At 40.1% G+C, this 21,526-nt stretch overlaps 1 protein-coding gene across 1 annotated transcript; it reads left to right on the top strand.

The window, feature by feature from the left end:
* Positions 1-246: 246 nt before the first annotated feature.
* LOC127122815 (uncharacterized mitochondrial protein AtMg00810-like) lies at positions 247-780 on the top strand. The gene is made up of 2 exons (XM_051053098.1): positions 247-429; positions 532-780. Exons 1-2 carry the CDS (start codon positions 247-249, stop codon positions 778-780), a joined length of 432 nt encoding a protein of 143 aa, XP_050909055.1.
* Positions 781-21,526: the final 20,746 nt, after the last annotated feature.

The raw sequence follows: 21,526 nt of genomic DNA on the forward strand, positions 1-21,526 counted from the left end.
TTTCAAATTAAAGAAATCACTCCATGGACTCAAACAAGCCCCCAAAGCTTGGTATGAGAGACATAGTAATTTTCTGTTAGAAAATGGATTTCAGAAAGGGCAATGAGACATTACTCTATTAAGAAGAACACTTAACAGTGATATCTTAATTGTCCAAGTTTATGTTGATGATATCATATTTGGTTCAACTAATGCTTTTATTTTCCAAGAGTTTCTAAGACAATGCAAGCTGAATTTGAAACGAGTATGACGGGAGAGCCGAAGTTCTTTCGTGGTATTAAAATCAATCAATGCAAAGAGGGAGTCCATGTTCATCAGACTAAGTATACAAAGGAGGTTCTGAAGAAGTTAAAGCTTGATGATTTCAAGATCATACACACTCATATGCATCCAACCTGCAACATGAGCAAAAAGGAAAACATCACCAAGGTTAGTAAGAAGCTGTATCGAGGTATGATTGGTTCTCTTATTTATTTAACAACTTCTAGACCATATATTTTATTAAGTGTCTGACTGTGTGCCAATTTTCAGTCAGATCTTAGAGAGAAACACTTAACTTTTGTTAAGAGGATCTTTAGGTATATGAAGGGAACAACCACTCTAGGGTTGCTTTATAAGAAATCCCTAGACTATAAGCTAGTTGGATTTTGTGGTACTGACAATGCTGGGGATAAAATTGAAAGAAAATCCACTAGTGAAAGTTGTCAATTCATAGGTGAAAACCTAATATCTTGGGCTAGTAAAAGACAAGCAACAATTGCGCTGTCTACAAAAGCATAATACATCTCAGTTGCAAGTTGTTACACACAACTACTATAGATGACATATCATTAGGAAGATTATCAGATAAGTGGAAGCAATATTTCAATCTTTTATGATGATACTGCTGCTATCTGTTTGAAAAAAAATCCCATCCAAATTCTAGAACCAATCACATAGAAACAAACATTATTTTATTAGAGACTATGTTCAAAAGGGCATGATAGATATACGATTCATTGATACAAATCATCAATGAGATGATATAATTACTAAGCCTCTTACTATTGAAAGATTTGATTTTATCAAAAAGAATATGAAGATGCATTTTGTTAAATAATACTGATTGCTTCTAAATGGAGGATTAGAGTCTGATGATGATCAAAAGCTATTGTGGTCAGAAGCTCCGAACTAGCTTCTGGTGAATAGTAGCATATGAGTAACTCAACTTTTGATACTCATAATTTGATAAGTTGTCTCTGATAGCATATAAGTGGGATATTTTGTTTTTGACATCTGTCCTATGTGTCATGAATCTGAAAGGTTTTTTGACACTTGATTTCTGAGTTGTTGGATAATAACTGGTAGTTTATGATATACATATTTTTGAATACTATGTATCTTCTCTCCTAATTATCATTAACTTGTGTTTTATCTAGTGTATCTTTTCCTTCAACTTTATATATGATTCTAAATGATTTGACTCTGAACTAGTTAGTTCACTATGTAAAATGATTTTCTGATTCAGAAGGTCTTGAGTCAGAATTCTTTTGAGAGTTTTTTGTCTTCTGATCTTTGAGTTATATTAATGGGTCTAAGAAATCATGTTTTTTAAGCAAAGAAGTGTGACTTCTATCATATTTGTTTCTTCTCCTAACAAAAATGGTTGTGTTACCTTTGGGAATAATTATTTCTGGATAAAATTAAATTCTGTTTTGTTTTCCCTTTAATCATTTCTCTTATAGCTGTGTGATTTATATTTTGTTTAAATTCTCTAGTTTTTCTTAAACACACACAACATAAAATTGGTTGAAATGGTTGAAAAAATTCTTTAAAGCTTTCTTCTTGATGGCTTCAATGAAATGAATGCAAATGATTAAAAGAAATAGATGCAAGAGAAAAATGGCATATTATTTCTTCTTGATGGCATATTATTATTCAAGAAAATGGTACAAGGATGATTCATTCCCATAAATAACAAGATGAACTACATAACCTACTCTTCTCCAAATTCTCCAGGGAAATAAGCACGACGATTGATGAAGTTTGTCCAGTCAAAGTTAAACTCATCAGCATCTGAACCTTAGTTAGAAGATGGATCCTGGATTCTGTTGAATTTCTTCATCTTAGCCACTAATGTTATCCTAGCTTTAGATGCTCCTGAAGTTGAACCAGTCCTTGTCCTTGAACATCCAGTCTTTTTAGACTTACCCTTTGATTTTCTTCAAACATCTTCATTAACAACCCTATCAATTTCCTTTGAAGTGCTCTCTTTGGAGTTCTTGGAAGATTTGCTCATAGTTTCTGTTATGAGAAAAATCTTGCTAAGGTACAATGGAATATGATATTGTCCGAATAAAAACCTTACTTTTATAGAGAGTTTTGGTTAAAAGAGAGGTCAATTTTAGATATTGTGCATAAATGGACATAAGAGAGAAATAATATCTTAGTATTCAAGCACGTCTCCCCATACTTGACCGTCTTATTTCTCTCGAAGCCTAGCTGAAAAAACCTATCTTGACCATCTGGAGAAATGCAGAAGTTATTTACCAAACATTGTCTTCTTGAACATGTTTTATGGCATCTAACTCTTTGGTTATAGGAAATTTTTTATAAAGGGAAAATCAAATATATTTTTAAATTAATTTTATCTAGTTCTGATTACATCCCAAATATTGTCTTCTTGAACATGTTTTCTGGCATCTAACTCTTTGGTTATATGAAAATGTTTTTTTCTTCAGTATCTTTTCTATTTCCTTTAATTATTTTTGTTGATGACAAAAGGGAAAGTATATATTGAAGGATTTTAGCACCTGAGTATGACTTAAGGGGAGCTTACAATTATTATCTTGCTTAAATTTTGAAGGACTATATATGTGCTTTAAATGCTTAAATTTAATTAACTTGGATAGGACTTAGGGGGAGCTTACAAACCTAACCATATGGACTATTAGACTCAGGGGGAACTTATAAACCTCAGACCCTGAAGTCATCTAGTTAATTAAATTATCAACCATTATTCTTAAATACTTATATTTGTCATTATGAAAAAGGGGAAGATTGTTGGAACAAAATTGGTTTGTCCCATATCCCTTAGATTTTGATGATAACAAAGTATTTAAAGAACAAATGAGTATACTAATGTTTGTTCAAGTGTGTAGGACCATAAACTTAAATTTCATATAAAATCCAAGTATTGGTTCTGACTCTGGACATTCAATGAGAAACTTGAAGATCAAAATCTAACTTATCAGAAGCTAAAGCCAGACTCTGAAGAAGTCATCTTCTGAAGAGGTCAACATCCAAAGATCAAAGTCTGAAGGAGTTAGCCTCTGAAAATCAAAATTTGGAGAAGTCTGATTCTGATAATTGGAACCTGAGCCAATCAAAGCGCAAGGACCAAGGTAACACTGATAGATCATTGTTCATCTCTGAATATACTTTGTCACGTGAAGACCTATGCTTTATCTTCTTCATAGAGTCTACTGGGATACAACTACTAATTCCTTTTGTAGCAAAGGATTTTCAAACTAGCTTTTACCTAACCTGACAATTTGGTGAAACATCCCAATGCCTCTTTTGAAGCTTCTTAAAGGACTCTACTGTGCTGCATCTTCAATGACTCTCTTTCTTCTCTATTTAAGGAGTTAAAAGACTTGAAGAAAATGGCCAACAATGCTTATGAACATCAATTGACAAAAAAAGAAGTCATTATGTCAAAGTAAAAGCACAAGTTAAAACTTAGGATTTCTTATCCTTGTATATCTTAGAAATCCTTAAGTCTTAAAACAAGTCTATTTGTTGTGTATTATTTATACACCTCTGATTGTACATCCGATGTATTTTCCCTACAATCCTTTATATGCTAGATAGATTGTAATAAGTCTATTTATTGTGTGCTTGAGCATAGAAGTCTCTTACTATGTGTTTGAGCAAAAGAAGTATATAGCTTGTGTGCTTGGTCAAGGAAGCCTCAAAGTGTTTGAGCAAAGGAAGTCTCTAGCTTGTAAGCTTGAGCAAGGAAGTATCTTACTTATTTGTTTGAGAAAAGGAAATTTCTTGCTTGTGTGCTTGAGCAAATTGTAATCTTATGTGATTATAGTGAAAATCTCTTATAAGTATAAGGGGAATGAGTTACTCTCAAGTTGTAAGAGGAACCATGATAACTCTGTGTGTTATTCTTATTTTTTGCATATTACATCCGTTGCCTACATTTTACTGAATCAGATTCTACAATCTTGTGTTTAGAATCTGACTTAAGAGTTTAAAAAGAAAGAAAAAGCCAACATAATTCAACCCCTCATTCTTGTGTTTTTCTTACCGTTAGGGTAGATCATGCCGTATATCTGTTACCTGCACGCCGTCATATAGAGGCCATTGCGCAAACAGGTATGGAGATATGACACTTTCCAGAGGGAACTTATGGGAAGACCACTATAGATGCCTTTCTATTTGAGGCACCAATGACATTACATTGCAGGAGGCAAAGAAGGAACGATGATGGGGGTTTGATATACTTAGTAATATTTCATAGTATTTGTATTATGGATTATGAATAGTATTAAATATGGTAATGTAATTTGTCATTTTGACAATAATATGGAATTTGGATTGGTTCTAATATTTGACATTTTGATCTTATTGATAACACATTTATTATGATAGTTTACTTATTATACATGACATATTACATTAGCGTATTGATCAGTCACCATTTGCACTTAGTTTTCATCATCCATCCAGCATGAATCTTCAAGAATCGGTAACATTTTGTTCTTTATTTTAGTTGATTTCTTAAGTTTATCGCATTTTATAAGTTTCTACTTGTTTTATGTTGCATTAGTAGTTCATCTCTTTTTGTCGCATTTTATGCGTTTCCGTGTAGTACTGTTTGGTTTCCAGGTCTAACAATAAACCCGAAAGACGCGTACCGGAAGAATGGAAGTCAAGGACATCATGCAAAGCGAGAAAAGGCAAAAACAGGGGGCTAACACGGGTGCCCGTGTCAGCATGTGCAGAAGAGAGATGTTGGAATCCAGAAACCAGGAGGCTGACACGGGTGCCCGTGTCAACTGACACGGCCCGTGTCAACAATGGCTGAGGATTTGAGATTGACAGAGAGCCAACACGGGCGCCCGTGTCACCTGACACGGCCCGTGTTGGCCAATTCGCACCGTTTGCTGATTTTTAGTGTTTTGATCCCTGTGTATGTCCGGAGGGCTGTCTGGGTATTTCACGATGTTTTTAGTTGAGTGGAAACTATTTAGTCTGCATTTTGGTAAAGAGAGAGGCACTTTTTGGATCGTAGAAGAAAAAGACAGAAAGGAGAAGCGAGCTTGCAAGGTGTTTAGAGGAGAAGAGATCTTCAAGATCGGAAGAGATTGAAGATCAACCTTCATCAACAACAAATTATAATGTCTCTATTTTGTAATTTACTGTCTTTAAATATTATGAGAAGCTAAACCCCCCAATGCTAAGGGGGGTATCCCTGAATTGCTACTGTATGAACACTTTTTCTATGTTTTTACGATCATCGACGTTTTCTTTATTCAAATTATTATACAACATTCTTGTTAGTACCTTAAGATTGGCATTAATTTTGTAAAACAAATAATGTAATCACCTTTGTTGTTTTAATATGTTGGGTTGAAGAAGTTCAACATCTGGACCAACATGTCAGGTACGATGTCACGACATCGTGACTGTGACATCACACAGGTGTATAAAACTGAATTAGTTAATTCTGGAATGTGTTAACTAATTTAATATTCTGGGATTAGTTAAGATATTTGGTGAATATCCTAACTTCTATGTGGAGATCTTGAAGACTCAATCAGAATATTTGGTGAATATACAGTTTCCAAATATGGAGATCTTTTAGGAAATAAAAGATTGAAGACCTTGATTGTAGCAGAAGAATTCTGCCAGCTTTGTAACAGCAAAGGAGAAGCTTGCTGCGATTTCTGAAGGCCCAAATCCAGTTGGGTGGTTAGGTTATAAATAGTAGATTGTAACCTAGGTTTTGTAAGCCTCAAACAATGTAAAAATTAGGGGTGTGTGTGAGGTAAACCTCCCAACCTGTGGGAAGGTTACCATGTGTTTCTCAGTGCTTGAAAGCATGAGATTATTTGTAACTCAAAGCCTGTAGGCAAGAGTTGTTATGTTCTTGAACGAAGCTGTGAAGCATGTTCAAGTTGTTTAAGCATTGCATTGTAATTGTAGTGATAGGAATGGAAACTGGAGGTTTCTATCTAGGAGTTCCTAGGTATAGATTGCATTGGGTAGGGATTAAGTGAAGAGTTGTAAACGGGGGAGTTTAACTCTGAATTAATACTGCTGATAGTGGATCTTCTTCCTGGCTTGGTATGCCCCCAGAGTAGGTAATGTTGTACCGAACTGGGTTAACAATTACTGGTGTTTTTACCTTCTGCACACTATATCCTGTCTGTTACAACTCAGTCTATTTTTAGTCTGTTTATGAAGGGAATAACAGACCTGATACATAGCCTGCAGTCTGAATGCAAAACAGAATGTTATGACATTCATCATTGACTGCTGATACTGATGTATAGACTGGTTGGTCTGTTACAGTTCAACCATCTGTAATGTTGGAAAATGCGATGTTCAAATCAATGTTAAGACATCATGCTGATAACTGGGCAGGATCAATAAACATAAGTGCTATGTCTGATCTCTACTGTGTCTTTGTACTAGATGGACAAAACTGGATGTTCTTCTTTCCATGGTGGTATAGTAGCAGATGTCGTGACATTTGTGACTGTGTGCATATGAGTACTGGGTTTTAATTTTTATAACTGTCTTGCTGTATTAGTCAGAATGTTGGATCAGATGTCATGACTTCGTGTAGAACATCTGAACTCTGACTATACCAGAATTTCAATTGGTATCAGAGCAGGCATCCTGTTCTGTTTCTGGATGAGATCCATGGGTGATACTTTCTGGTATCTTTCAAGGAGTTATGTTAGTACTGATGCTGGAACCTGTGGAAGGTTCTGTGATTTCCCTGAATGGTCCCTTGAAGTAGGTGGATGGACTATTCATGACAGGAACTGTGTGTACCTGTCTCTGGAGGTTGGCAATTGGCCTTTGTGTGGGACAACTCTGCTAGTATTGAATCATATTCAAACTTGGTATGATCTTGGAGGCTGATCTGGTGAAGTGTGTGTTCATAGGTTGAGTTGTATTATGATTTCTGCTGCATAATACCTGGAAAAACTCAAACTCTGATGTAGTTTCCCCTCATGTGGATGAAAGGCTGCTGTATTCAAGATTTCATCATAATCTACTGAAGATGTCAAAGATACTTGAGTCTCCTCAAGTCCACTCATCATGACGTTCTCACTTCAGGATGGTAAGAATCACCTGATCACTGATTCTTTTACTCTCTTAGGTAGTGTATATGAAGACCTTGAAGACTTTCAAGGAGGGTTTGTTCCAAGGAGATGGAACTAATGTTCTATGTGATGCTAGAACATGTTGCTCAACAAGTATGCAGCTACTGGTTGAAGAGCAGATGTGTTTAGGTCTCAAACAAAGGGATACTTGTGTTTGGAACCTACTCCTGACCTGGAAGAGGTGACATCTGTGTGTAGGGTAAACTGTGTGTGTGCTCAAGAAGGTCAATTTTAGACGTCTGATCTCTAGAAGTGGAGCTGGTTGAGATGTGACATTGTGCAACTTCCTGCTGCTTGTCTTATTCCTATGGATTGATCAGGGTTGGATAGTTGTTCCCTGAAGTACTATGTTGTGGTGGAAGACTAGTCCCCTGGATGTTAGAAATCAATAATGGGGTAACCTGATTGCTATTTCATTTAAGAGGATTGGGACCGTGAATCTTGTTATTCAAACACCACGCTCAGAAGTGGCAGTTCTTTCAAGGAGTGAGAATATGAAGATTCGGAGGTTGGTTGAGGTAGTATGCTTTGGCAATGCATATCTACTATTGACTGGTTTTTTTACTAGTACTTATGGTCAGCCTAGGATCTGGTTGGCTGTTGACCTGTGTCACATGGGTTCTGGTTGTTGTGTGACACATTTGCAAGGAAGGATTCATCTCTCTCATTCCTAAGGGTGAATCTAATATAGAAAGATTCTCAAAACTGTTGAGGTGCTTGCAAGCAGAAGATGTTGACACAAGAAGAGTATTTTCAAAGTATTCTTATGGTGGAAGTATCTGAAAGGAAAATTGGGAAAGGATTTAAGATCAATGTCTACTTGTGCCAAGTACAAGTATTTAATTGATTATCCTTGGAGCTCAAGATAACTGATGTTTTTAAAGATGTTGGAACATCTCGTCTTCAAGACCCTGTGCAGAATCACAGAAAGGATAGTACATGGGTTTATGATCTATCACTTTGGTGGAAACCAAAGCATGTGATCTCTGAAAAGGTTTCCTGGCAAGAAACATGATTCAGCCTTGATGTGTACAAGAAGAAGAAAACATCATAGTGTAGCACCTCAAATTTGCACCTATCATTGTACATACATTCTCATATTAGGTCATAACATAACATGGTCCACTGCATAGCATTGCATTGTCCCTTTTGCCTCAAGTGCAAGCCAATTAAGAGATTTAGGTCAAACGGATCAGGAGATCAGTCAATCAAGCAAGCAAGTGTGTTTTTCATTGAGCCAAGGCCCTAGGGTTGGTCCAACATGTTCACATGACTTAGGGATCCATTTGAAGTGTTTAGGTCAAAGATTGGAGGCTCAGAGGTCATCATCCAATGCACAGTCAGTCAAAAACCCTAAAAAGTCAAACTTGGTCAACTGTGACTGATTTTATGGTTTTGATGGATGGATTTGGTTTGAGAGAGCTTATTCATGTCCAAATAGGCCTCATATATCATGGCAAACAACATCATTGAAAAATTTGAAGCCAAATCAGAAATTTCCAAAAATAGAAACTGGACCTGTAATTTTAACTGCCAAAAATGGAAACTTCTTGAGCCTAAGCTTACATTATGATACAAGCTTCAAATGAATTTTTGCCCAACATGAAAGTTGAATATCTTGTTCTCCCATTTCCAAAAAGTCCAAGAACTCTCAATTCCCATGTATGGTTGGCAAGATATGATCAATTCATTTTCAAAAATTTTTGAACTTCAAAAGGCCATATCTCTCAAACCATTTGGCCAAATTTGGTGAGGTTTTTTCCAACAAGTCATATTTAACCTCCTCTTTCCAAAAATGTCATCCTCATTCACCAAAACATCACCATTCAAAATGGCCTTTTTGAACTTGCTTTAATTAATTTCAAGTGAGGTTGAGTTTTGACTTTTCAAAATAATCATTTTTAAACCATTTGGCCAATTGGAAACATTCAGAAAATGCATTTTGGTCATGATGGAAGGCCCAATTTCGCAGCCAGCACCCTACACCTCACCACTTAAGTGAAAGTTGCACAATTAGCAAAACACTTCAATTATGCAAATTTCCCATTACCATTTTAATTAATCATGCTCAGCTCACTAAACAGAAGTATATATGTCTATTTTATGTGAACCTAAACCCTAGCAGCCATCAATTACACACAGAAAACTCCCATTTCTCTCAATTCTCATTTTCCTCATTTTTGCATTTTTCTGTCAAAACCCAAAAGAACTCGAGCTGTCTGGTTGGTTTCCTCATGTGCTCACCATTTTGAGTTGATTGCAAGCTTCATTTTCCTACTGTAAAGCACTCAAGCAACTGTTTCATCCAAAGCTCCAACAATGGCAAATCACGATTTGAGCATTTCCAAGCATCACTGAGCTAAAGTTATTCCACCATTCACCTTATGGAAGCTTTGTGAGCACCTGTTTCAAGCATAAACATCCAAACAACCATCGAATCCCAACTGTTCTTCAAAACTGGTAAAATTTCGATTCCTTCTTTTCTCAAAATCATGATGTACAATGTATAGATCTCATTACCCTGGTCATTATGAGCTTTGAATGGTTTAAAATGGTTGAACTATGTGAGAGAAATCTGACTTTAAAGTGTCATGTTCAAAATTGTTTTTGTTTGATTCTTCTTTGATAGCTCGATTTGAGGAAGATGATTGTTATATTATGGATGTGCCTTGTTTGCTTGTTCGATTGCCATGCTTGTTGTTAATTTCTGGAACAAATTTTTGCTGCACGATTTTGGAGATGATGATGAACACTGTACACGCAGAAACCCTAAATTGCATTTTGCCCAGAACTGTTCACGTGTTGTATGCATGATGTTACTGTGCCATTGCCCCATGACCAATCAGAACATTTCCCTGGCTGAGCTTAAACGCGGCGTTTTGTTTAGTTGGGCCTATAATTGCAAAAATGCCATCGGTCCCATTATTTTAAATTAATTCATTTTATTAGTTCAATGTTTATTGCATTTTGGTTCCACAACTTACAAAATTCATAGTTCAATCATTTTTGATCCAAAATTCATGGGAATTTCTGCATTGTGTTCATCTTGATGTCTAGTATTTTATCATGATTTTTCCAGAATTTTTGCATGGTCGAATTTTAAATGGTATTAGGGTTTGTGACATGTATGCATATTTTGTACCTTTTACCAAAACCTTTGTGAAATGGTCATGACTTATCCTATGGACTTGAAACTTTTTGTGCACAAACTAGACACATTCATGTTTATTTTGATGTAAAGTTTGTGAATTTATCTTATCTGGATTGTGAGTTGTGAATTTTTGAAGTAGGGTGTGACAATTTGTGTCACACCATTGATGTGTAACTTGATGATTTTTGATACCATGCTTCTTGACCTCCAATTGATCTGAATTTTTGCATGAACCTACTCCTGTATGTCTAGTTTACATGTGATTTTTTGTGGATTTATTTGTGGCATTTTCCATTTGTTTGAGATTTTCTCCCCTGTTTGACCAAAATGGTGACCTTATGTGATGCATGTGCCCATTTGTTTTGTGAAATGCTCATACTTTATTAGATGGACATGAAATTTTACATGAGATAACTAGACATCCTAAGCTTTGCCATGGTTTTAGTCCCATTCATTTATCATATTCCATCTCTGATTTATGAATTTTCCAAGTTGATGCATGTTTGGTTGACTTCTTTGAGCATGTTCAAAATTGCTTTGACTTTCTGATTTTCATTGACTTCCTTCCACTTGTCCAAATGTGATGAAATTTGACATGCTTACCATGCTATGTGTTAGGATTGATCATGATTTATTTGGTGATTTTTGGAAATGTTTGAGTTGACTTTTGATGCAAGTCTTTCTGTTGACTTCTATGAGCCCTAATTTGCCATGCTTTGACTTCTTTTGCTTATGGAATGATGATGATGCATGATATGAACATGAACCCAATTGGAATTGTTTCTTGATTGATTAAACATGATTTTGAATGCTTGCCCTTTGCTGTTTTGACTTTTTCATTCTCTTTTGACCCTAGGCTTGCCCTAGTGGTCCTGTTACTCACTTTTGAGCTTGTGTTTTCAGGTTGACCAACAAATGACCAATGAGGCCAATTCTTTTGATTGAGTTTGCTTGAATATCTTTGACTAACTTGTTGTTTTGTAGGTGGTTTGAGCCTTGTGCCTTGCACATCCATTTGCTTCTGATTAAATGCTATTGCCTGTTTCCTTTTTGCTTTGATTTGGAATTGTGTACTGATCTGTTTGACTATTTCAGGTACCATTAGTTGCTTAGTTCTTTGAAATTGCTTTGCTTTGCTTTAAATAGCAACTTGCTTTGAGGTATAATTCCTTTTTCTTCATGTAGTCTGGAAGACCTGGCCTGTTACTTGGCCAGGCAACTGTCTGAAGTCCTCCTTAAGAGGCAATGTTTGTGTATGTTTAAATCTTGTCCTTGTACATATGCAAAGTCCTCCTAAGTGAAGAGGCAATTGGCAGAACCCAAGGGATAAGCAACCTATCCCCTGCTAGTCTGTGTGTCACTCACATTGCTCACACTACCTGTGTTGATGCATAGTGGGTAAAAGCCCAAGATCTATAGAGTCACTTGTGGAAAGAGTTCCCCCTTTCTGAACTCCCACACCTTCTGATATTTAAATGCTCTCCCTGGCCAGGGATAAGAGCAATGAGGCACACCCCTCATCTCCTTTCATCTGCTTCACCTTGGCTCTCAATGTCAAGGTTAAGAGCACATTTACCCAGTTCCAGAGGTTTGTTTGTTGAGGTTGATATGACCCCTCGACTAAAACCTAGCCTTGTTTGACCCCCTTGCTTGTGTATAGTGTGTGCTACCTGTGATTGTGATTGCTTGCTTTGCTTCTTAGGGTTAGCTTAGACTTGCTTCTTGTGCAAGATAGGTTTTGCTTGACTTGCTTCCTGTGCAAGTTAAGTGTGTGTGTGGCTTGCTTCCTGTGCATGCCATGTTTAGGATAGGATGGCCCTTGTGCCATTTAGCTAGAAACCTTAACTTAGGGTTGACTTTGCATGACAACATCTAGGCTCGAGTCGTAGTCTCCCTAGAGTTGTGTCTCCCTCTGTTATCTGGTTAGGCTAGTCCTGTGACCCTCCGTAGCCGAACTACGGCAACTCTGATTCTCATGTTCAGATGAGATACGTAGGCATGAGATGCGATGTCTTGTCGAGTTTGACTAACAACTAACACTAATTCTTTTCTCTCGCCCTCGTTGCGATTGAGACCTCCCCTTTCTCTTGCCCTAGTTGCAATCGAGACCCTTCTCCTTCCTGTGCGAGTTAGGTTTGGTGTGGCTTGCTTCCTGTGCAAGTCATGTTTAGGATAGGCTTGCTTCCTGTGCAAGTTAGCTAGAAACCTTAACTTAGGGATGACTTTGCATGACAACATCTAGGCTCGAGTCGTAGTCTCCCTAGAGTTGTGTCTCCCTCTGTTATCTGGTTAGGCTAGATCCTTTATCCCTGCGTAGGGGAACTACATCGCCCTGATCTTCATACCAGATGAAGTATGTAGGCAGGAGATTGAGCTGATCTCTCCGGGCGCCCTTTTTCTTTTTCACCCTTTGTGTCTTAACCACCCTTGTGTGCGTTCTGGTTGGAGTCTGACATAAGTCCAGCGATTGGCAGTTGGTTTCCTGTGTGTGTTTTCTGGTTCGGATGCCGATATAAGTCCATTGATTGGCATTCGGGCTCCACGTTTGCCTTTGCCTGTTTGTTTGTGTGCGTGTCAGCCGAGCTACGAATGCTCTGATTCTTCTCTCGTCCGAGAAGATACGTATGCATAGGATGCGATATCTTAGCGAGCATGTGTCATTTCCCCAGTCCGAACTACTTCGACTCTGATGTCTATGCCTGATAGACTAAGTAGGCCCAGGATGCGACATCCTGCCGAGTCAGTTTCAGTCAGTTTTCTTGTGTCTCTTTCAGCCAGTGTGTGTGAGTTTGAGCAGTGTTTTAGCAACCAATATTCCTTCCTTTTGTGCGTGGATCCCGTCGAGTACGACGGATGCGTAGGGGTGCTAATACCTTCCCTTCGCATAACCGACTCCCGAACCCACTCTCTTTGGTCGGGAGACCATGTCTTTTCCCAGGTTTACTCTGAGTGTTTCCTTTCCCTCTTTTGGGATAAATAACGCACGGTGGCGGCTCTGTTGTTTCTTGTTTTCCCGCCGGTTTTTCGCGTAATGCGACAGCTGGCGACTCTGCTGGGGAGTAAAGAGAAGTTGACCTATGCTGGTCCATCTTCCCTGAGCGAGTCTCTCCTAGCGCTCTCTAGGTTAGGGTTTTGGTTGCTTTTTGCTGTTATTTATTGCATTCATTGTATATATGTACATTTACTGTTTGCATTTATTGTTTGCAATTATGTTTGCATTCATTCACATTCGTTATTCATCTGCCTGGCTGGTTGTCTGTTTCTCTTTGTTGGGGTGGGAGTCACTTGAGGTAAAAGGTCCAATACCCAGACCATGAGTGAAATCTAGGATGCTTAGGAATAGAGTGATTCATGGGAAGCGGGTGGTATTGCGCCACTCAGCGGAACATCGATATCACGAGCAGTTCAGACCCTGGTGGGATATTGTCGTTATATACTTCAGGTGTGTATATGATGGTATTCTGCGAAAGGTTATTTATGCTGTGTTTCTCTCGACCTTACCCTGGCCTAGACGACACCCGTGAGTGGGGAAGGGTTGATCATTTTAACAGGTACAGTTGGTGACTCCCGGTACTGATGGTGACTATGAATTCTGGACGCCGGAGGTTTGACCCTGGTATTGATCAGAGGGTTCCGTTTATTTCGGATCCCTGGGCTGAATTTGAGGGTACTCGTTCAGATGATGATTTGGTTTCTAAGACATGGGTTCAGATGCCAGTTGATCAGATTGACTTTGGGGATCAGATGGATTGCAACTCCAAGTTCAAGCCGGACCTTGGATCCTGTGTTCAGAGATGCACAGCCTGGCCAGTCTTGGCTCCATCATTTGCATCATAGCATGTTTATTTTCAAAAAAATAGTAATGCATGAAAAAGAAAAAAAGTTAACTCGCATACTCATATCCTTTTCCAGGATCATTCATGATAAAATAGCATCCGCATCATACGCGTATCATGTACATATCATCCTTGCATTACAGACATGTTTGGGGACGTGACTTCTCACTTTGGGTTTTGACTGAGACAGGATTGTTGATCATCGTCGGTACCCAACCAGACGCAATCATCAGAGGATTATGGACCAGGTTCAGACTGAGTTGGCTGAGATGAGGGCAAACATGGCCCAGTTTATGACGACGATGCAAGGAGTGGTTCAGGGGCAAGAGGAGTTGCGTGCCTTAGCCCAGAGACTGGAAGCCGTGATTCCACCAGTCCACCGTGCTCCACCAGTGGATGTACCCGTTCATGAGAATACTGCTGTCACTATTCTCGTCGATGATTATGCCGTGGGTGATGAATTGAAGGGGATCAGAATCAGTGAACAGCCTCTTGCTGCAGAGACTGTTAATGTCAGAGCAACCCTCGCTCCGATTCGCCATCCTGGCTCTTCAAGTTCTTCCGGTTCTAAGAAACCATCCTCTGGGGCATCCAAAAGGGGAGAAAGTGAAACAAATGCTGTGCACCGTCAGAGGAGTGCAAACAGAGGACAGTATCGTCAGGCTGCTGCTGTGACTATTCCAGCTACTCAACCCCAACAGCAGAGAAGGCCAACTCAGCAGTATCAACATCAGCAACATCATCCTCAGCAGCAGGTTTCCCAGCAAGCCAGTACGAGTAATGAGAGGAAGAAGATCATTTTTGATCCAATCCCCACGTCCTACGCCGAACTGTATCCCTCTCTGTTAGAGCGGAACTTGATCACTCCCAGAGACCCGCCGCCCATACCCGTCAACCCTCGGTGGTGGTATAGGCCTGAACAGCATTGTGTGTATCACTCGGGTGCTCCTGGTCATGATGTGAATAGTTGTTTCCAGCTGAAGATGAAGGTTCAAGACCTTGTGAGGTCAGGTATTCTGATCTTGGAGGATTTAGGTCCCCGTGTTAATCAAGCTTGAAGATAACAAGTCCTGGGCTGGTGCCAACTTTTTCTTCAGAAGGGTTGTTCAGAAAACAGAAGCTACTGATGCAAGAGATACTGACAGTTGTCGTTCCTGGGGGGATCTATCACAATTGGGTCACTGTGGGCGTTCCTACAGTTGTTTATAAGTCAGAGTATTAATCACTTTGTTTAAAAACCCTTCTCCCATGCCAAAAGGAGAAGTGATAACATTGTTGGCAACATTTTGTGCAATGATATTTTCATTCAAATAAATTCATGTTAAACATTTGTTTTTCCATTTGTTTTCCCTTTTCGCTTTTTGCATGAAATTGGTGATCACAAAAAACCTTAAAAAACAAGAATAAAAGCAATCTTTTCATCTGCATAACGATTGTCTTGTTTGATTTTCAAAGTGCTTTTTTATACTCAAAATCTTTATGCAGGTTGTTTCTCAAACCCATTGAACATAGTGATCCAACGCCATCTCCCAATTCTGAATTCCCTGTATTCGAAGCGGACGAAGATGATGTTGAAGGAGTTCCTGACGAGATTTCCCGACTTCTTGAGCAAGAAAAGAAGACCACTCAGCTGCATCTCGAGAATCAGCATAACAGCCAACTGGGGCATAAAAAATGACAAAAAAAAAAAAAAAAAAGAAAGAAAGAGGAGGGTGCAAAATCCAAAGAAATCAAAAGCAAAAAAAAAAGAGAAAGAAAAAACAAAAGAAAATAGCACCCTCAAAGTCCCAAGTTGACTGATGCTGAATTCGATCGAAAAGAAGAGATCAACTGCCATGTGTCATGGTCAGATATATCAGCAGAGAGTGATGAAAGCATTCGACAAGAAGGTCAAGCCTCGTGTGTTCCGAGGGACCTTGTGCTCAAGAAAGTCTTGTCTTTCACACCCGATTCCAGGGGCAAGTGAACTCTACAAGCTATGAACGTCCGTACGTTGTCAAGAGAGCCTTTTCAGGCAGTGTTCTGACACTTACAACAATGGATGAAGAAGTTCACTCGTCCTGTGAATTCCGATGCAGTCAAGAAATACTTCGCCTACAAAAAACAAAAACAAAAAAAAAAGCAAAAGCTCGCTAAGTCGAACACCCCAAAGGGCGACCTAGGCAAAAAGGAGCGTCTTGGTGGATTGAAAACCCGAAAGGGCGATCCAGGCAAAAGTTAGAGACATTGAAAAAAGAAGAATTTGCATCCCGCTAGATTGAACACCTCACACTGGGGCAATCTAGGCAAAAATTAGGGATTTGGCAAGTAACTGCATCTTGACAAGACTGTGCTGTACATCTGTCATCCGTCAGGGATTCTCGATTCGTCGTCGACTGAAGCTCCGAATACATCGAAATTCGGAATGGTAGAGGAAAGGTCATTATGTTCAATGCAGCCCTCTCCAATATATATCACCGATTTCAAATTTGTACAGATCTATGGAGTCTCGCCCTTTGCAGACTACCATTCCATTACATCTATTTGAGCTTTTACCCAATTATTTGCACTCTTATTTGTTTTAATTCAACAAATGTTTTGCATGTTTTAATTGATAAAGTATCATTGTTTTCAAAATACACAATTTTTTCAAAATTGTTCTTAAACAAAGTGAACATTCACAATGATGGAAGGATACTTAGGAGACCCGCAGTGCTCTCCCGAGGGTGGTATGATTACCAACAGGTAAGACAATTGTTCGTATCTCGAGCATGACCGTATCTTTGTCCTGCAGAACCTCGTATGGTCTCTCCTCAGTGAAGTTGCCCGATGCAGTGTTGTTTGAAGTTGTTCATCTTCATGTTCCCGGCAGTACAGATTCTTCCTCCAAATCCCTGTTAGCTCTATTGTGGGGCATCCCCAGTAGAGTGCTGTTTGAGCCCTATCGTGGGGCATCCCCAGCAAGTTTGCTGTTTCGGACATTATTGTGGGGCAGCTCCCCTAGCAGAGTGTTTACTGAAGACTTCAACTTTCGCCTCTCCAGCAGAGCAGTCTTCATCTCCCCCCAGCATGGGTGCTTTTCTTGGAAGATTCAGTATTTGGAGGATCGACATCCCCGTAATCCGGCATTCCCTCAGATAGATCCCTCAGTGGAGTTGTTCGCGTAAGGAGCTTTATCAATGCTTTTGTATTTCTCATCAGAGATCTGGTTGCTTCTCGGTATCTCTGATTTTCATCACGAGTTTTTGTGGCGCGTACGCCTGTATGTTGAACTCTGTTCTCCGGTTGCGACTGACGATCCCTCCGGAAGCCTCTTGTGGCTCTTCCTCCCCTGCAGGATGAGGACTCTGGTTTTCCCTCCGGATGGTTGATTCCCGGACCTGTATGTTGAGCATGTCTGTTTGTCAGCATTCATACATGCATAATCATAGCATTCGGATACTCATGTTGCAGCTGTTGCCATGTATCTGTTGATAGTTGTCTCCTGCTATTTGGTAATACAGATCTCCCTAGTAGATTTTCCCCTAGCAGATATGGGTGTGTCTGATCTCTCCATGTAGAGCCAACCCCTTAAGCAGAAAGTGTCTATCCTTTCCTGCCATTTCCCCACTGAGATACATCCTCGTGGATGACGGTTGTTTCCGTTCCCTCCCTACACGGGATGGGTTTTCCCTATTGAGTTCTTTCCTCATTAGGATGAGTCTTGTTTCAGTCTGCCTTTTTGGATCGATCCTAAACTGGCTTCCTTGTAACTGTCTCTTGTGCTTCCCTGGGGCATAAATGAGTAGTGACTCACTAACCGGCACTCATTCATCTTATCCTCAGCGGAATTTGTTGGCCTCTACCTACAAACCGTAGCTGTAAGTCCTTTCTTCACGGTCTTCTACCCATTACCCGGTAGTTGTAAATCCTTTATCTCACTCTGTCTCTCAACAGATCGTTTGTTGGCTTCTACCTACAAACCGGTAGTTGTAAGTCCTATCTTTGTGGTTTTCTACCCACTAGCTGGTAGTTGTAAAATCCCATTTTCATCCCCTTGGTGGAGTTAACCCTTTGTGCTCATCCCGATGATGACTGGTTACTTTTCCATTGGCTTCTACCTACAAACCGGTAGTTGTAAGTCCTATCTTTGTGGTTTTCTACCCACTAGCTGGTAGTTGTAAAATCCCATTTTCATCCCCTTGGTGGAGTTAACCCTTTGTGCTCATCCCGATGATGACTGGTTACTTTTCCATTGGCTTCTACCTACAAACCGGTAGTTGTAAGTCCTATCTTTGTGGTTTTCTACCCACTAGCTGGTAGTTGTAAAATCCCATTTTCATCCCCTTGTTGGAGATAACCCTTTGTGCTCATCCTATCGATGACTGGTTACCTTTCTGTGGTTTTCTACTTACAAGCTGGTAGTTGTAAAATCCCACTTTCCTTCCCTAGCAGAGTTAACCCTTTGTGCTCATCCCGATGATGACTGGTTACTTTTCCATTGGTTTTCTGCCTACAAACCGGTAGATGTAATCCCCTCTTTGTGGTATTGATACTCTTTTCCCCTTTGGATACTTGCCTTGATCAAGCAGTATTGTCCCCATTGGGTCTTCCCCTTCTTTTTGGATACTTGCTCCGAGTAAGCAACTCTATCCTCTTTTGATTAGTCATCTTTTGCATACCTAGTTCTGGTACCCTGATGCCTTTCTTTTCGGTCGTTTATCCATTTAACAACCTACAACCCGGTTATGGATAATCTTCCATGCGAGTGTATTATCTACGTTTTGACGGCTATAGATAATATATCTCATGCACTCTTTGGTCAATCTTTCGATTGTTATCCCCGAGTGGAGCGGGTTTCACGAAATATTTCTCCAGCATAGTTCATCCTACCAGTGGATTGGACAGGTTTCAGTATCAGATCAGTGTGTGCATCCCCAATTTGAGTCTATCCTACCTGTGGATTACGTGGGTCGTCCCTGGCGGAGTAACAGATATTTCCCAAAGCAGAGTTTATCGTATCTGAGGTTTGTATGAGCCTTATCCCCAAAGAGTTGCTTGGTTTATCTTCCCCAGCGGAGCAGTTATTTCCCCAAGCGGAGTTTTATCCTACTTGTGGATTGATTGGGATATCCCCAGCAATTTACTTTTGTCTGTAGCAAGTTGTTTGCTTATTCCCCAGCGAGTTGCCTTGTCTCCCCCTAGCAGAGTTGTATTGATGGTTCCCTGGCAGTTGCCTTGTTTTCCCCCAGCGGAATTGTATTGAAGATTTCTCAGCACAGTCGTCCTGTGTATTCCCCGGCGGAGTTCTCATCATTTTGCATTTTGCATGTAGTAATCATTGCATCCTCAAAACTGCGTAGCGTTTCCATTCCATATGGAGCATTACGCCATAGAAAAATTCAAACATATGCATTCATGTGTTCGGAACCCTATCAGACCGTATCCCCTGCAGCGACGGATTTTTGTTCAACCTGTACAACACATTTGCTACCGTTGCTCCAGTCAACATTTGGTGTTGATAATCCCCACAGAGGTTTATTTCCTCATCCGTTGGTGAAAGGAAAGCCTGCTTCTCCCCAGTAAGACCCCCTGCAAGTGTTCAGCCTTGCCCTGTCATCTTTTGGATGTCAGTATCCCGTCAGCACCCGCGTGTGTTGTTTCTTTGGTGTCGGTAAACACCATCCTTCGGTGATTTCCAGTCATGCGTAAGTGTCTGGTTTTCTTTGGTGTCGGTAAACACCATCCTTCGGTGATTTCCAGTCATGCGTAAGTGTCTGGTTTTCTTTGGTGTCGGTAAACACCATCCTTCGGTGATTTCCAGTCATGCGTAAGTGTCTGGTCTTCTTTGGTGTCGGTAAACACCATCCGTCGGTGATTTCCAGTCATGCGTAAGTGTCTGGTCTTCTTTGGTGTCGGTAAACACCATCCGTCGGTGATTTCCAGTCATGCGTAAGTGTCTGGTTTTCTTTGGTGTTGGTAAACACCATCCTTCGGTGATTTCCAGTCATGCGTAAGTGTCTGGTCTTCTTTTGATGTCGGTAAACATCCTCTTTCGATGTTCATAATGTCGCTATCCCTTCCCTAGTGAAGATTACTCCTCTCCGTTGGTGTCGATAAACGTCGAGTTTTTCCCGATCATCCGTTGATGATTTGGTTGTGTTCATCATCTCCATTACTCCTCTCCGTTGGTGTCGATAAACGTCGAGTTTTTCCTATTCGTCCTATGACGTCTAGTTGTACCCTTCCCCAAGTGGATTTACCTCTCCGTTGGTTTCGATAAACGTCGAGTTTTTCTCATTCGTCCGTTGACGTCTGATTGTATACCCCTTCCCAGTCATTCATTAATGTCTGGTCGAGTCTCCCTTTCGTCCGTTGACGTCTGGTCGAGTTTTCCTGGTCGTCCCCAGTTGATTCTCCTTCTCCGTTGGTGTTGATAAACGTCGAGCTTCTCCCTTTCGTCCGTTGACGCTGGTCGAGTTTTCCTGGTCGTCCCCAGTTGATTCTCCTTCTCCGTTGGTGTCGATAAACGTCGAGCTTCTCCCTTTCGTCCGTTGACGTCTGGTCGAGTCTTCCCATTCATCCGATGATGCTTGGCTTACCTCTCCGTTGGTCTTGGTAAACGTCGAGTTTTTCCTGGTCGTCCCCAGTTGTTCTCGTCTCCGTTGGTGTCGATAAACGTCGAGTTTTTCCTGGTCGTCCCCAGTTGGTTACCTCTCCGTTGGTCTTGATAAACGTCGAGTTTTTCCTGGTCGTCCCCAGTTGGTTACCTCTCCGTTGGTCTTGGTAAACGTTGAGTTTTTCCCATTTCGTCCGTTGACGTATGGTTGTATCCCTTCCAGTCATTTATTAATGTCTGGTTACCTCTCCGTTGGTCTTGGTAAACGTTGAGTTTTTCCCATTTCGTCCGTTGACGTATGGTTGTATCTCTTCCAGTCATTCATTAATGTCTGGTTACCTCTCCGTTGGTTCCAGTAAACGCTGAGTTTTTCCTAGTTGTCCGTTGGCATCTAGTTGTGATTTCTTTTCCCATTCATCGTCGTTGCGATGTCTGGATGTGGCCGTACCCTTTGAAAACAAAAACCAAAAAATATTATATCCAGTTGGTGCAAATTTCTACGGTTCTTTGGTATTCAATCCCTGTTTACCCTGAAAGTCTGACAGCCGTTGCTCTCATCCATTCGGGT

This window comes from Lathyrus oleraceus, chromosome 2, assembly GCF_024323335.1.
Source record: "Lathyrus oleraceus cultivar Zhongwan6 chromosome 2, CAAS_Psat_ZW6_1.0, whole genome shotgun sequence".
Taxonomy (NCBI): domain Eukaryota; kingdom Viridiplantae; phylum Streptophyta; class Magnoliopsida; order Fabales; family Fabaceae; genus Lathyrus; species Lathyrus oleraceus.

Excerpts from the sequence above, each read along its gene's own strand:
- LOC127122815 (XM_051053098.1), top strand. The coding sequence starts at position 247 with ATGACGGGAGAGCCGAAGTTCTTTCGTGGTATTAAAATCAATCAATGC. Across the intron at positions 430-531 it reads AAAAGGAAAACATCACCAAG|TCAGATCTTAGAGAGAAACA; the intron begins GTTAGTAAGAAG and ends GCCAATTTTCAG.